This window comes from Echinococcus granulosus (genome assembly GCF_000524195.1).
Source record: "Echinococcus granulosus chromosome Unknown EG_S00006, whole genome shotgun sequence".
Classification (NCBI taxonomy): domain Eukaryota; kingdom Metazoa; phylum Platyhelminthes; class Cestoda; order Cyclophyllidea; family Taeniidae; genus Echinococcus; species Echinococcus granulosus.
In genome coordinates this window covers 1,457,524-1,472,422 of record NW_020170386.1, presented here as the reverse complement: position 1 = coordinate 1,472,422, position 14,899 = coordinate 1,457,524, and the positions used below count along the sequence as shown (strand labels likewise).

At 41.7% G+C, this 14,899-nt stretch overlaps 2 protein-coding genes across 2 annotated transcripts; one reads left to right on the top strand and one right to left on the bottom strand. All coding sequences in view use genetic code 11, as the record gives it.

The window, feature by feature from the left end:
- Positions 1-1,242: 1,242 nt before the first annotated feature.
- EGR_01663 (hypothetical protein) lies at positions 1,243-2,519 on the bottom strand (the record flags this gene model as incomplete). The annotated part of the gene is made up of 5 exons (XM_024490912.1): positions 1,243-1,382; positions 1,650-1,719; positions 1,786-1,907; positions 2,087-2,264; positions 2,433-2,519. The coding sequence occupies 5 exons, from the start codon at positions 2,517-2,519 to the stop codon at positions 1,243-1,245; spliced, it is 597 nt and encodes a 198-aa protein (XP_024354777.1).
- A 1,240-nt stretch (positions 2,520-3,759) lies between these two features.
- EGR_01662 (Nuclear receptor coactivator 2) lies at positions 3,760-14,582 on the top strand (the record flags this gene model as incomplete). Its single annotated transcript, XM_024490911.1, has 8 exons — positions 3,760-3,797; positions 6,937-7,055; positions 9,044-9,334; positions 9,370-9,548; positions 12,175-12,469; positions 12,550-12,770; positions 13,100-13,353; positions 14,534-14,582. The coding sequence occupies 8 exons, from the start codon at positions 3,760-3,762 to the stop codon at positions 14,580-14,582; spliced, it is 1,446 nt and encodes a 481-aa protein (XP_024354776.1).
- Between the last annotated feature and the right edge of the window lie 317 nt (positions 14,583-14,899).

Here is a 14,899-nt window from a genome sequence, read left to right as displayed (position 1 = left end):
TATATATATATATATATATATATATATATATATATATATATATATCTTGGACTGAACAAAATATAGTGTGCTCCGCTTTGCAGGGGGTTGAATATTTGTAAACTACATTTATGAACACACCTCAACCACTTCCACTATTTTCGCTTATCGTGCTGTAGTTTTCGTTTAATCAGCCTAGTGATTTTTATGTTAAACTTCCTACTAGTTTGCGGATTAAAATGAGGCCTGGTTACTCAACTACCAGACTTTTCGCAAAAGAAGCTTCCACCCAATTCTTCTTTCTTTGTAGCTACATACAACTATCAGATGAGAACACAAACTACCATGTTGAGTAAAATCGGTTAAATTAATACATTGCCTTAAACGAGAATCATGTGCGACGACTACACAAATTGGCAATTCATTTATGCCGAAATGGCGGGAATGAAGCCTAAAAGTGCTGAATTTAAAATCTATTGAATGCCACAGTTTATTACTACGTAATCTTACAGTAGTGTAGATTTTTCCGGTTATGTCAGCGAATGACATTAGGTAAAGCCTGCGTCCCGACCCCGCGTACTTTGCTTTTCATTGGTGTCGTGCTGACAGTTAAGTACTTTCACCATACATTTAACTCAATCGCATCAATGAGGCCGAAAGAGAGGACAAATTTATTATTGAATTTCTAGCTAGTAGGAAAGACACAACAAAACCTGGTAGCAGAAGGCTAAAATCGCCAAATAACAACCCAAACCAAATGAGGACTATTCGCAGGGTGTCAGTTCTACCATTAATCGGGAAGGCACGATAATATATCTGCATTCCAATTTAACAGTTTCTAGTGTGCCCTTGGATAATAGCATGCAGAGCAATAAACCCAGGGAAGAATGAAAGTGGAGCAATGGCCGACGCGAAATTATCAGTCGATTTACTCTCATTGACTATCAAAGTTTCCCTCAAAGAACGCTCCGACATTTAAATAAACTAAAGAAGGCCAGTCACCAGACACAGTTAACCTGGCCGTTTAGGTAGCTAATGCAAAGGCTCTCATGTGAAGATAAAACGCGGATCAATGATAACTTACATGTCCTAATTACTAAACTGGCACTTTATCAAGTCACCATCCAAGAGTTTAAGAGCAAGAGTATGCACTTAGTAAAATTAGAGTAAGATTTAGAAGTGTCCGACATTAAAAGGGGGACTAAAGAGAGGTCCTCAAAAAAATAGGTGAATACTAACACCTACAAGCAACAGGTTCTAGTGTTAGTTGCACACAGCTTTGGGTTGGTTACCCTTTAGGGGAGCAAGATCTTCTTCCTTCAGGTTGAATAACTCCTTTATTTTAACGTAATCCGGATTATCGGTGACCTTAGTCTGTTTGAAAAAGTACAATAGGCTACCATCTGAAATTTCAAAAAGAGTTACTCCAGAGGTTTGATAAAATTGTCAAAAATCACATATTCGACAAGAGCAATATTTCACCTGCCTCTATGGAACTTAAGCTAATACACTAATGTAAAGAAATTGGTCCGCTTAAACAGAAAGAATCATTATTTAATATGGAAAATAACTCCGTTGTTTGTTATGTAAGTTCCATAAGGATACAAAAAATTTTGATTGCAAAGAACAACCCAAAGAAATAGTTCCTTAGTTCACAGAGATCAAATTACCTTTGTCAACCACAACCAGACCACCAGTTTGCCATCCGTCACCTTTTAAATTGCCCACAACGTTTTTTCCCTAGAAATGAAGTACATTAAGTACATGAATAAGAGTGGGACAAGGTCATTAAAGGCTAACGAATACCTTTGTTTCGCGTATAAGGTTTCTACCAGCACTTTGAATAAGCGAAAACATTCCAGGAACTAATCCTACGCTTCCGCAGCCCAGGACTGCGTAGGTTTCCTTCTTCTCGTCCAAATACAGCTCTAAACGCACAGATACTTCAAAGTAGCCCCAGGAGCACAAGCACTTTAATGAGCATCAAGTAATTAGTAAGAAAAACGGGAACTAAATCCTACAAAGGAACACGAATTCATAGCCAATATACTATTAGATGTTAAGCGCTAAAAAATCCAACCCACAGGTATCATTGATGAAAACTTACCGCCAGAAAAGAACTGTCCCTCTCTAAACTCCTCAACACCTTCGGTGTCGTGTCCAATACCAATTAAGCGAACCCCCTTGGCTTGGAAAGCGGACTGAAACCGGCTCAATTCAAGAGCATGAAGCCGGCAGAACGCACATCCAAAACGCCTGAGCAGTGCAATCACACAAGGTGTACCCTAGCACAAGCAGTCAAACCACCCAACTATGTATATTTACAACGAAGAGAAGTAATTTGTAATAGTCATAATCTGTTGCTCTAAATATTAATTGCCTTTAGGAGCCAAGATGAACAAAGTATGGCAAAACTAAAACTCATGATTATACAAACACACAAGCTGACTCACATCCCAAAATGACTTCACCGACACTGTAGATTTATCTACGACATTTGAGACAGTGCAAGAACCGAACTTCAACAAATCAACGGCCATCACAAAGCCCTCAACGTTAGTGAAAACCCAGATCGCCTACTAACCAGAGAACATTCCAAACGAGGCTGCAAGGTCATGGCATGCAAATAAAGCAAGAAAAAATAACACACCCTTCGACTATGTGCAGCTTTTGTCACGCTATCGAATTTTAAATCCTTAATCGCGCAGCAAAATCAAACTCATTAATAGAAATTTAAGCTGACTCAAGGCAGTGTTGACTTGATCTGCACAGATTTGTTGCAGATGTAATGGGAAATACAAATACATAAGACCCAAGAGTTTAATCCGAACTATTGTGCAATAGCTTGTATAGTTTTAATGTGCCTTTGAGAGGGTAGGCGGGTAGACAATTCGAGCCTCGTGACTGAGGCGTCAACGTTCCGCAACCCCGGATGCGGTTCCGCGTCCACGCCCACCCCAAGTTCCGTAATTGTCCTAATAAACATGTTGAAGCCAAATCAACCTGGGTGTTCTAAGGTTATGAGGACCAGGGAAGAGGAGGTCTACGAGCCTCATCCTGCAGTTGTGGTACATATTTTTAAATAAAAGCGTCTTGTTAACACAATTATCGCTACGGAACAACTGTCACCAGTTCCCAAGGGACAAGTGCAATCTTGTAGGGTCCCGAGACTTCCCTGCAGACAAAAGAAGACACAGTACTCGGGCAGAATATATGTATTTAGCACAGCAAAGGTGTTTGGGCTACTGGCATGACCCCAAGACCGGTCCACCCAGCGAAGTACAAAAATTAAAATTCAAGAGTTCAAAAGTGGCACCTCACCAGCACCGAGGGATAAACCACCATGGTATTACAATCTAAACATGTGTTCATCTCATCACTACGCTTTTAAAGATGTTATCAGTGGGGAATGCCCCTATTTGGCCATTCTACTCGCTTTAACAATGTGAAAACCACAAGCGAAAGACCGGCGCTAAACTCATTGCACAATAATATCAAAAGACGATTTAAAAAGACGTAAATAATGAAAACTGAAGTATTAGACACTTACACAAATTTTACTTTGATGAACAAATGCTCGCACTACTCTGATCTATGATACAAGCTATTTTTTGCGTGGATTTTGCCTTTCACTTAAATGAGTGGATTAGCATTGCCTAATCGATGTTTATACAACGAGAATCCTAAGCCAGTTTTAATTAGCTAATGGCTGCAGCCAAAATTTTAGAATTCAATAAAAATATCACTTTTCTTTTGGTATGATTGCCTAATACTAATGGAATGTTGCATTTTCGGCCTACTAAAACACTCGAAAAACGGTAATTATATTTGATGCACAATCTGTACCCCGAAATTTCTAAACATTATTAACTTCGTTTTCATTGTCTTCTTAGAATTACCTTCTATTATGACTTTATAAGACCGTAAACGCCCGTTTTTAGGAATAGCTTAGTATTTGTAGATTCCTTTTTTAAAAAAAGTAAATATAATGCGCCTTGTTTGTTTTCCTTTCATCTTGGGGTTCGGGTTATCAGTTTGCACACTTTTCATATTTTATCCTCTCTTTTTTGAACTTCGGGACATTTACATCTTACAAGGCTTTATGCATATTGTACTAGTAATTTTCTTACCCTGATTGGTATACGGTTTCATTTATCGCTTTTTTTGTCCGCAAGAGCTACAGTCTGATAGCTGGTTTGTCCGGTGTTTTTTTCGTTTGCGATTGTATCTCCTAACATATTTTGTTGAAGTCGATTATGGAGTTTGCGTTATCAATGGGAATACAATTTTTAGCGTAGTTTGATATGAATCTGTTCAGTAAATCAAACTGTCACTTCATCGAAGTTATTCAACTGGTGGTAATTTGAGATGATATTTTTCCCGATTTTAAATTAGAGGATTTCTAGTCGTTCTCCATCTTCATTTAGAAGTGCATTCTCCATATTCCCTTCCTACTTCAAAGCTTTATACTTCCGCAATAATAGAATAATATGAAAATAGGTTATTTTATTTGATGTAAAAGTGAGGCGATTAGAAATCATCTTTTGGATCGCTATCGAAACTGGATAATGAGATCCCCTACCTAGATGTCGATGAAGTTGCAAAGGTTCGTTCCCACTCCTAAATTTCATAGAGTACATAGCTCTGAATTTGCCATAACTACCTGTTTTCCGACATCTCATTTATCTGTGGAAGAGGTTTTTTGACGCAAGTTTCGGGCTTCGCTTTTTTAAATTTGTATTTTGTGGAGCTTAGCTGCGATTTTTTTTATTGTCATGTTATTCCGCAAATTGCATTCATTCAGGAACCACTTCATATAATGGGTTTTCAAAATTATCTAGCGCTTAAATGTCCCTTTAAGTGGCTATTGACCTACATTATGTTGCTGTTTATATGTTTTATCTTCTGTCTACTGACAGTGATCAGGGCTTTCTGTACTTCATGGTTTTACTGTTTAAATTTTTCGTTTTCATAAGAACCATTATTTCTTACTGTGCTCCTTTATGAGGCTGGACATTTGCGCTTTTATATGTTCCTTTCTCTTTGATCACAACTTTTATGCCTTATATCCATCTATCCAGCCATATGAACGCGAATCTTATTTTGCTCAATTCGTCATCGGCATCTCTATAAAATGTTATGGTATAAATGAAATGTCGCAAGTGCACGAATGATGATGTTATGTTGTTTTGCATTCTGCTGCGCAAGTAGTTACAGTGTATCGACCCTCCATAATAATTTGGTGGTGCATATCGTCTGCCAAATTTCTAGTCCAGAGTGGTGTGCAGTAACATGCCGATCGTCGTTGATCTCGAGACTCAGCACCCACTAGTTTCTTGCTCCCATTCACTCACCGTGAATCTGTGCGCCGCCGTAATAGCGTCCAGAGCATTGCACATGATACATTTTGACCATGTCACCTTATAGTGTCTAGTATCTGTAATCTTATGCGTTTCACAATTACCAAATACTTTGGGTGATTGAAAACCGATATCATTCCTTTCCATAGGTTTCGGACCTGCTTACTTATTAACTTTAAGGAGTGAACACCTGCTCTGCTTGTGCAATATCTTATATGCAACCCGCTCATTCAAGCATCCTCTTGTAACGTTGTCCTCTAACGAATAAGTGCAATGCTGCATGTGTGCTAATGTGCATATTTTTGCAAAATACTCTGGTAGTGTTGTCTATTTTGGCAGCTTTTCTGATGAAAGCATCAGAGCAGAGTCATTGCAATAGGTTTTGCTTCAATGGCGGCTCCTGCTTCGAATGCGCACGGGATCCCTACGGCCTGGCGCAGTGTGTAGGATGCCTGTGCCCGCAGCACTTGTGGGCTGGTGAGCGTTGTGAGTTCCGAGTTGGCCATGGAGGATCCAAGAGCCGGGCTGACATTAACTTCATCCTCGCCTGCCTCTTCGCATCACTTACGATATTATGCGCCTGTCTTGTCATTCATTTGTACTTCAAGAATCGGAAACAGTGTTCAGATCCCCTTTTGATCCCACTTGATCAGCAACTTCATGTGGCTTCATCGAAATAGGTCCCCAAATTCGCTCATTCCTCAACCGAAAGCCAATGTTTCCAATTTGAAATCAACTTCGTTACAGTAAAAAGTGCCTTTATATTTTATTACCTTTCCGACTTGTGTCCTCTTTATTGCTGTCATGAGATCTTTTTTTCTTGCAGACTGTGTTTTTTGGATGCGATCACCTACTTGACCCTGTTTATATACGTTCTATTCCATCTTTGAGTAATTGTTGAACGCAATTATGATGCAAGTGACCAATGCTAGACTGTTTTCTGTGGGGGGGTTGTAGAGGACATGGAAATTTAGAGGAATCGGCCAAGTAATTTTCGATTTCTCTGTATCGACCATGCTCTAGTCAGATGCTCTGCACCGAGGTGAAGCATTTAAGTTGCATTCGGGTGGGTGGAAACAGCCTCAGTTCAACAAAGTCAGCGTTAGTAGTTGTCATTTTTGGGAGGGTTGGTTTCTCCATGTCAGCCGCAAACAGGCCTCAGGTCAGTACCTTCCTCTATGGGACTGTGATTGCTGCATAGTTGCCGAATGGATTTCGTTGTTTTCATTGTAAAAGGATTTGTCATTCAGCAACGCCTGTTGCAAATTACTTTAAAAACAATGTTAGTCCTTTCCGTGCCTAACGGGTTAATGGTCGGTTCAGTTCAAAAAATACATCAATTGATCGCAATGTAGGTGCTGGGGAGTGTTCGTGAACTTGAAATTCAAATGTAAACAACATTTTTTGCATGAGCCGAAAGTGGTATCGTCTAAAGGCAACACATGTTTCGTTCTTAAATGGATGTAGGGGTGTAATGCCGTATTGCTTAATTGTGTGTTAAATCATGCGGAGACTTCATTCCCCACAGGCTGTAATTCCGCTCTGCGTTACGGTAGTCGTGCTATGGTAATAGCTACCCGATTTGTTTGTACGTTAGTAACATGTTTTCCTACACTCCTTTGGCTTATGACGACGTTAGCGATGACTCGAGGCGAGCAGTGGTGGCGGTGCAGAATAAGTCCGCCTACTGTGAATGGCAGGATCTGCAACAGAAGGGTAGAAATGACGTCCATTCTTGGGACTTTTCTCAATTTTGTTTTCTAAAAGATTGTTATTAACCACCGAGGTAACAGTGGTCTTGAAGGCTTTGGAAAAACCCCCGATGAAGTTGTCTACGGCACACATATGAAAATGTTAATAACGTGAAACAGCAACGTCCTTCAGGTTTCTACCAGCTGAATGGAATCCAGAGAGACGGTTTGGCAGCACTGACAAGTTAGCCCTGCTAAATTACCTTAATTCTTGTCTTTTATTGAAAAGCACTGCTTTCAGAGAATTGTAGAGCATCGTCCATCCTTAAGTAGTACGTAGTTAACGCATTTCTTCCCCCGGTGGTACTCACAAAGTGGATGGAAGGCCAGCTATAATAGAACTGTCAAGATCTACGATCAACATTGAAAACATATGCCTTCTCACATGCAGGAAAATTCGGTGATTGGTGCTCCTTTTTCGAGCTAGTTTCTAACGCACCGTCGCCGAGGTTGATGTTCAAAAGGCGAGACTAAGTCAATGAATTGGTATTTTGGTAGTTTGGTGCTTAACCACTAAAGTACTTAAAACTCCTCAGAATTTGCTCCCAATCAGCGGTATGGCCCCCAATCGCTTTGATAGCCTCATAGCTCATCCATATATTGCTGGTGCACTTCTACTTATTTTAAATCAGGGAAAGCTTAGAGACTACAATAAACGATCAGGAATTGCAGCATAATACAACAGATACAACCCATTTTCTTCAAAATCTCACCTTGTTGTCATAACTAACTTGACAGATAGCTGAGTAGGTTTAGCACTTCTGGAGTATTTGTATCGACAAACATGTGGTTTAGTACGCTGATTGCATGTATAACTGTCGGTTTTGTTAAAGGGCCACTCTGTCTTAGCCATTGTACCTGGCCGGTTCGGCTGGTCTCCGGTCCTTGTTAGTAGCCACCAACCCTTCTGCACGTTGAGTATGTACATATGTTCTGCCTAAGTATTGTGTACTTATTTCGTTTTCAGAGAAGCCTAAGCTTGCTACATGAGGATTCTGTGGTTTGAAATTCTACTCTATGGCACAGTCCATTTACTATACTGGTACACTAACGGTTTACCTGCGGTATTATTTCTCGTAAGAACTGACTTGAATAATCTCGGCTTCATTTAAGCATAAATGAGTGGTAACAGGTACCGGGCACAACATTGTATTGGCTGTACCTTAGAGGACATCTGGTACCAGGGCGTTTATTGCATTTGCAGGGATCCCGATCTTGCAACAATTTTGGTAGTGGACTACTGGATGTTTTAACACATTCACCTCTACTTACAAACTGATTTGCGTAGAGGCAAAACTTAGGAGTATTTTCGAAGATATCCATTCACACTTAAGCAATGGAATCAGTGTTTTAATAGATATATTTGCAAAATTTTGGCCCAAATTGTGGTGGTGTTGTGTCATTTAGACTAAGATGTTCAGCAAAACAATTAGCAAATAAATCGCATCGTTCTGATTTTGCATTTAATTTTTTTCTACCGTGATGGAATATCGGAATAACAGCAAAGCGGTTTTGCGTTTAAATGCTTCGCTTCATATCATCAGCGCCGTCAGTAAAAAATTTAGGTGGTCTATGCTTTTTGCTATGATGGCTGTTACGTCTGAGCACGTTGACAGCGTCTTACAAGGTTCGTACCTCCGACAATTTCTAGCTTGGGAATTATTCAAATGTAACCTGTGTGATGTTCTCCTTTGATTTTTGTTTCATGCCTTCCTGAGCATCTTTGTACCATTAAATCTATTCTCGAATTCATAACTGTGCATGGTTATTGACATTTTTTCCAGTTAATATTGCCGCACTAATTGCTCATTTACTCATGCCTACGTTGCCGTATATGAGGAAGTACCTGAACTTTGAGATGTCCATTGGTCTTCGTATCCCTGTTTTCCTAATAGAATTTGGTGGCTTTAATGTACTCGTTCGAATGTACATAATGAGGGCTTTTGCTTTTAGAGAATGATTCTCATTTAAAATCGAGCGAAGAAGCTCTTACCCATCTTGAGGAGGTCATATCCCACGTTATTTCTGAGGCTGTTGAGTATGCTGATAAACCGCCCGAAGAGCGGACACTTCCTGCTCTTGTCAGGAAGTCTGCTACTCAGCCACGGAGGCCCAATGCAATGGGTAGCTATGGTCAAATTAATGCGTGTAACAATGGAACACAAATTATGGGATTTGGTCAGATGGGTGCCTATGGATTTCCGCAAGTTCAGAGACAGATGCAGTGTAATCCACGTTTCACAGGTACTTTCCCCTTCATTTATTGTCACGCTCTCTAGTCCAAAATACGGCGCTTTTGCAGCAGTCGCCTCAACGCATTATGGCGCAGTACAACGGCATTCAGGCCGGTCATTATCATGCCCAAAATGCTCAGCTCCATCAACAATATACCCAAGCTGCCCAGCATTTTCAGCTGCAACAGCAGCAGGCCCAATACCAAATCCAGTTGCAGCAGCAGGTAATTGAGAGTCGTAGGGTTTTGCTGTCTTTTCGTTCTTATCCTTTTTATACTTAGTATCATTTTTGAGCGTTTCACTGTCTTTCGTCCACAGATCTAAAGCCACGAGGGGACGTTTTGTTGAAATAATTAAAATAACATGTTCTTCGCGCATTATGGTACGCCTGGTGGTTTAGATGTTATTTGTTAACAGACTTGCAATTGGGATCTCTTTCTACAACCAAGTTGTTCCTTTAGTTAATAGTTCATCTCCTAAACTTTAAATAGGTTCACTGAAACTGATTTACATAGCTAGTTTTCCTATGCTTTTCACTATCATTTTGTTTATGGTTGATTTGGTTATTCCAACTCCTTGTTGCTTATTGTTTTTCGTAGCCTTGGTACTGCTCCTCTGTCTAGGTTTTTTGGCAATAATTTCTATTTAGTATGCAAGATCTGTCTGACTTTTCCCTCATTTTTTGAATGGTTTGGCTTTATTGTCTTCCATATGGTAAATTACAGTTGCCTGATTTGTGCTTTTAAAGCCATGAGTGTTCTTTGGGCGTGCCGACTATTACCTATCTCGGTAAAATCCCTACGCATATCTTATAAGCATTTCTCCATCACATTGCCTCCCCGTAAGCGATTTTGCAAATGGTTGATGTTGCCTTCAAGCGCTGATGTGCTATTGTTCATGCACCTGTTGCACATCTACTATGATTTTGGAAATGATTGAGCACTGAATTTTAAACTCGTTATGAATCGCCATACACCTAATCACAACATGTAAACTTTTTGGCGAATTAATTACTAGTTAGCCTCAGGTTAAATGTTTATGTCTGCAGTGCCAATTCGTCATATCTTTTAACATATCTGGACCAGTTAGCGAGTTTTTGCTATGATAAGCTTGGTGTGAGTAATTTTTAAGTGAATGACGGGCAAACCAATGAAGTCTGCGCTTCTAACCACAAATTTTGCCTTTGCTCGCTGAGGTTTCTTCCCCTGTTCTACTAATTTGCAGTGTTGTGTTGCTATACGATAATTTTACCTCTCCCCGCCCCTCTCCTCCTGGTGCATGCGCTCGCACGCTTGTCAAAGTAATTCGTTCGGAGACAATCCCCACGTTCGCACAGTTGTGTGCTTTGTGCGTGCGTGCGTACGCACCCAAATGGACGTGCCCCGCGTTATTCCCTCGTCTGTCTTTTATCGATCGTATACCTGAATGTGTGTGCGTTTGCGTGCGTATGCGCGCTCGCTGCACGCTTGCGTGTGTCTCTTCCAAGTCCACCTGAGTTGGACGCTTGCGTGCGTACGTTGCACCCACACGGACAGGCTTGGCCTTGGTGCGTGCATGCATGCAAGCGTTGGTGTGTTCGCTCGCCTGCTTTCTCCCCAACCCATGTGCGTGCGTGCGTCCCATCATGAATAACTCTTGACTTAGTCACCACGTTTGTACATGTGCGCGTGTGACTCTAGCCTGTGCGCTTCTTCGAGTGCGGGGCCGTAAACCTTGATGTCAAGTCGTTGTCCTTTGACTTTTTAGATGTGGCTGGCGCTCACGCTTGTCTTAGAGGGCCTGGCTAATGCATATATGGGTGTCATCGGTTGAGAGAATATTTCCATTTTTATGGAATTTTATGCACGGCTTTACGGTTCTGGTGGTCATATACCGTGATTTACTTGGTCTATATGCGTAACTAGCATTAGTTGTGTTTTCATGTTTTTTATAACTGTAAAATCACATTGTAACTGGATGGCTTTAACATTTAAATGAAAGAGGTGTTCTTGCGCTTTTATCCGCATGACTGTCTGATCTTTCGCGGTTTTTTTTACTATTGCCTGAAATATTAGGAATGGTCTATTGCTGCTTTTTTGGCGATTAACTCTATTGAGGCAGTCGAAAAATAGTAAATAATCTAGGATATTTTTGCACATCCTCCTATAAAAGCTGAGATGGCATAGAGATTATCTAACCGACGATGAAATTCTGAAAAAGCAGGGTGAAATGACCCACTCGGTGCCTTTTGGCCAATGATCCGTTTTACATTCTCGACCGCAAGGTGTAAGGGGGTGTTTAGTAAATTACATCTGTTCAAGTGGAGACAATTTAGGTATGGTTTCTGCTGCGTCCCAGTTACCTTCTCAGGATAGGGCGTTTTAATGAGAAGTTGATTGTTAGTTTTCGCCAGTAATTTACATGGTCTCTCACTATTTCTCAGTCATTCTGCCTTCCTTCCTAGTCGCACGTCAGTCCATCTCTCTAAGGACTATGCAATATAACCTTAAATTTTAATCAAAGGTGTAGCTGTTTTTCATTGTAATGTTTTTAGTGCCTTTATTTCATTTACGTGTCGTCCAATGCTGTATGCTGTACAGTGTATAGTGATATTATCAAAGCCAACGGGTAGTGATTGAGCTGTTCCGGAATATCCATTTATTGTGATTATGTTCTGCGTTCATATTTCTTGCATTTAATAGCTCAAGGCAGTCAGTTTTCCTTATTTCTCAGGCCACAATAAAGTCAGTGCATCTTGGCTGAATGCTCCGACTTAAAATTACCAAAAAAACTACTGATTTAAGGGATAGGTAATGCACATTTGATAAAAGCAGATCGGTGATTGTTTCAATTCCCCTCTTCGTATAACAGGCTGCAGCGGCCGCAGCAGCTCAACATCAGGCGACGGCAATAGCAGTAGCCCAGCAGCAGCAGGCGGCCGCGGCCCAGCAACACCAACAAATGATGTATGCGAGCGGTGCCTCTTTTTCTGTGGTCCCAACGGCGACTGCCTCATCCGCACCCACAGCTGTCACCCCCACCACTCCTCAAGCAGCACCACCTCCTTCAACTGTCTCCCCCACCGTCAGCCAGCAGCAACATTCCCTCAATCCTCAACAGCTCCACCAGCTCTCCGCTGCTTATGCCGCCGCTCATCAGCTACCTGGTGATTCCAAACTTTATGCAGTCCTTGTCGCTCATCTGTTGGTTAAAATGAGTAACTCATGCCTACCTTTCCTTCTTTAGGTATGATTCAAGCTTTTACGCCGGCCCAACAGGTCCAGGCGCAGTCCCAGCAAATGACTGCCGTGACTGCACAACAACAGCAACAGCAGAGGTGGACTGCTTCGTCCCCAGCTGGCGTCTACCAGCAGCAGCAACAGCCCAATAATCCTTCGGATGCACAACAGCAGCAGCAACAACAACAGCAATTTCTTCATGCACAGCAGGTCCAGGCTCAAGTTCAGGTATAGCTTTTTCACGCCATATTTGCTTTGAATAACCTCTTAATGATTGTCGCTTAGCTTATCATGTATTTATTCCGTGGTTATTTGAAGTATTTCACTAAATACTTCAGTCGTCACGGTTAACTCATCAACATTGACCACGAATATTCTAGGTTCAGGGCGAATAAAACGCCCCAATTTACCCCGATGAATTTTGACCAGATAAGTATAAGGAGGTCCCTTTTTGTGTATCCCTTCTGATTCCTGCATTTTATTAAACCTTTTTATGTTGCTACATCAAATAAGCTTTTTTAGAATGCAACCATCACCACTTCTGTTTTAGGTGCAAGCACAGCATCAATATCTCCAAGCCCAGGTGCAGCAGCAGTTGCAATCCCAGCAGCAACAAAATGTCTCTAATCACCACTCTTTTGGGTGATCTGTTGACTGCGCCGTTTACTTCTACCGTATCCGAACCAACTCAGCTCTACGATAGTCTGAGCGTTTGCGGTGTTTTATCTGCTTTTATAATGCACACTCCTTTGCATTTTAAAATCCATTATTATCCCATCCTTTGCGTACAAGAACCCCAGCCCACTCAGAGGTACGCCATGGGAATCGCGATTTTTTTACTACTTGTTGTCTTGTGTATGCGTACAACACCCTCCCTCCGACACAGACGCGCGCGTGCGAACGTGCACGGTTAATAAATTCGTCTGTATAGTATTTCCATTCCTTCTATTACCTCATGCCTCTGGTACAGTTGACAGCGGTGCCTTGTGTCCCTTCCCATCCTCCTTTGTCCTCCTCGGAATCGAATTCTGAACGTCTGCGCACGGCTCTTGGGTGCTGCCGTCGATAGTTCCCACGTCATATACTCTTCTATATAATACATGCGCATCCGCACACAAATCCACCGATTCAATGATGCCTTTTGTAAATGAGTTCTTTTACGTTTCCTTCCCGCTTATCTCGGACAGACAAGCACGTGCTCGAGCGCAGTTCAGTTCATCGCTCTGCTTCGCTCCTCCCCTTGGTGTCTTGCCGTTTTTTCTAACAACGGTTGCATTTATCTATGGAAGTATGTAACCCTATACTTTAAAACTTGACAAGACGATTTGTGTGTCTCACCGACACCCACTCACTCCCCTTTCCCAATTTTTAAGTCTATCATGCTGTCCTACCTTGTAGATTAACGAACAAAAGTGACTACCATCTATCTTATCATCGGCTGGGTTGTATTACTCCCATCGCAACTAGTACCTTTCTAGTTAGTTGCTCCAGTACTTAAGTGTTCGCTGTGAATGAAATCAAAACATTTGTTGCCTCATCCTGGGGTAAATGGTGCTTTTGGTGAATGCCCTCAACTGTCTTCGATAAGAGGTGCAATGTGACCCGGTGGTTGTGTGCCGCCTACCTACCTTGCTTCTTCTTTTTTAACCTGACGTGAAGACTGAGCGGATAGTGTGGAAGGTGGGTAAATTAAGCGGCCTGATCGGGTTGCAGGTTTCTGCGGGGCGTGGATACCTCCTGGTGTGCGTGCAGATCAAACGTATGGTGTGAATGTAAACCTAGGTCTAAGGCCGGCTGCCGGAGTGGGCTCCTCTTGCTCTCTAGGCATGTTCCCGGCTGCTGTGGCGCTTGCTAGTTCGGCTGACTCGTGGACAGTAGCGATGGTTATCCTAGGCTAGTTTTTTAGGTACAGGGTTGGTGAAGTACGAGAATCTACAGCATTTAATCGGGGGGTAGATGCACGAGAGTTGGCCATCGCTGTGCGCTTGTAGCTGCACAGCGGGACTTTCGATTCATCCTAGTCAGCTTCGTGTCCACTGAACGTCGTCGCGGGAATGGAGTTCACTACAGCTAAGTGAAAAAGGAGGAAATCTGTGTTTGCGTGTATGTGGATATTTGCTTCGTTTTTATTCAAGTATGGACAAGTTCACTTGCGGATCAATCGTTTCATCAGGAATGTTTGGTGCACGACCGGAATTTGATTGTACTTGCTCCCATAGGGACAACTTTTTACTTAGTCTTTGGATCGAAAAATTGACTAGAAATTTAAATATGGCACAGATGCTCTCACTCGCTATGAGGAAAATCTTCGTGGATCATGAGATTGCTCTGATGCTAACTTATTGAGTAAATTCGCT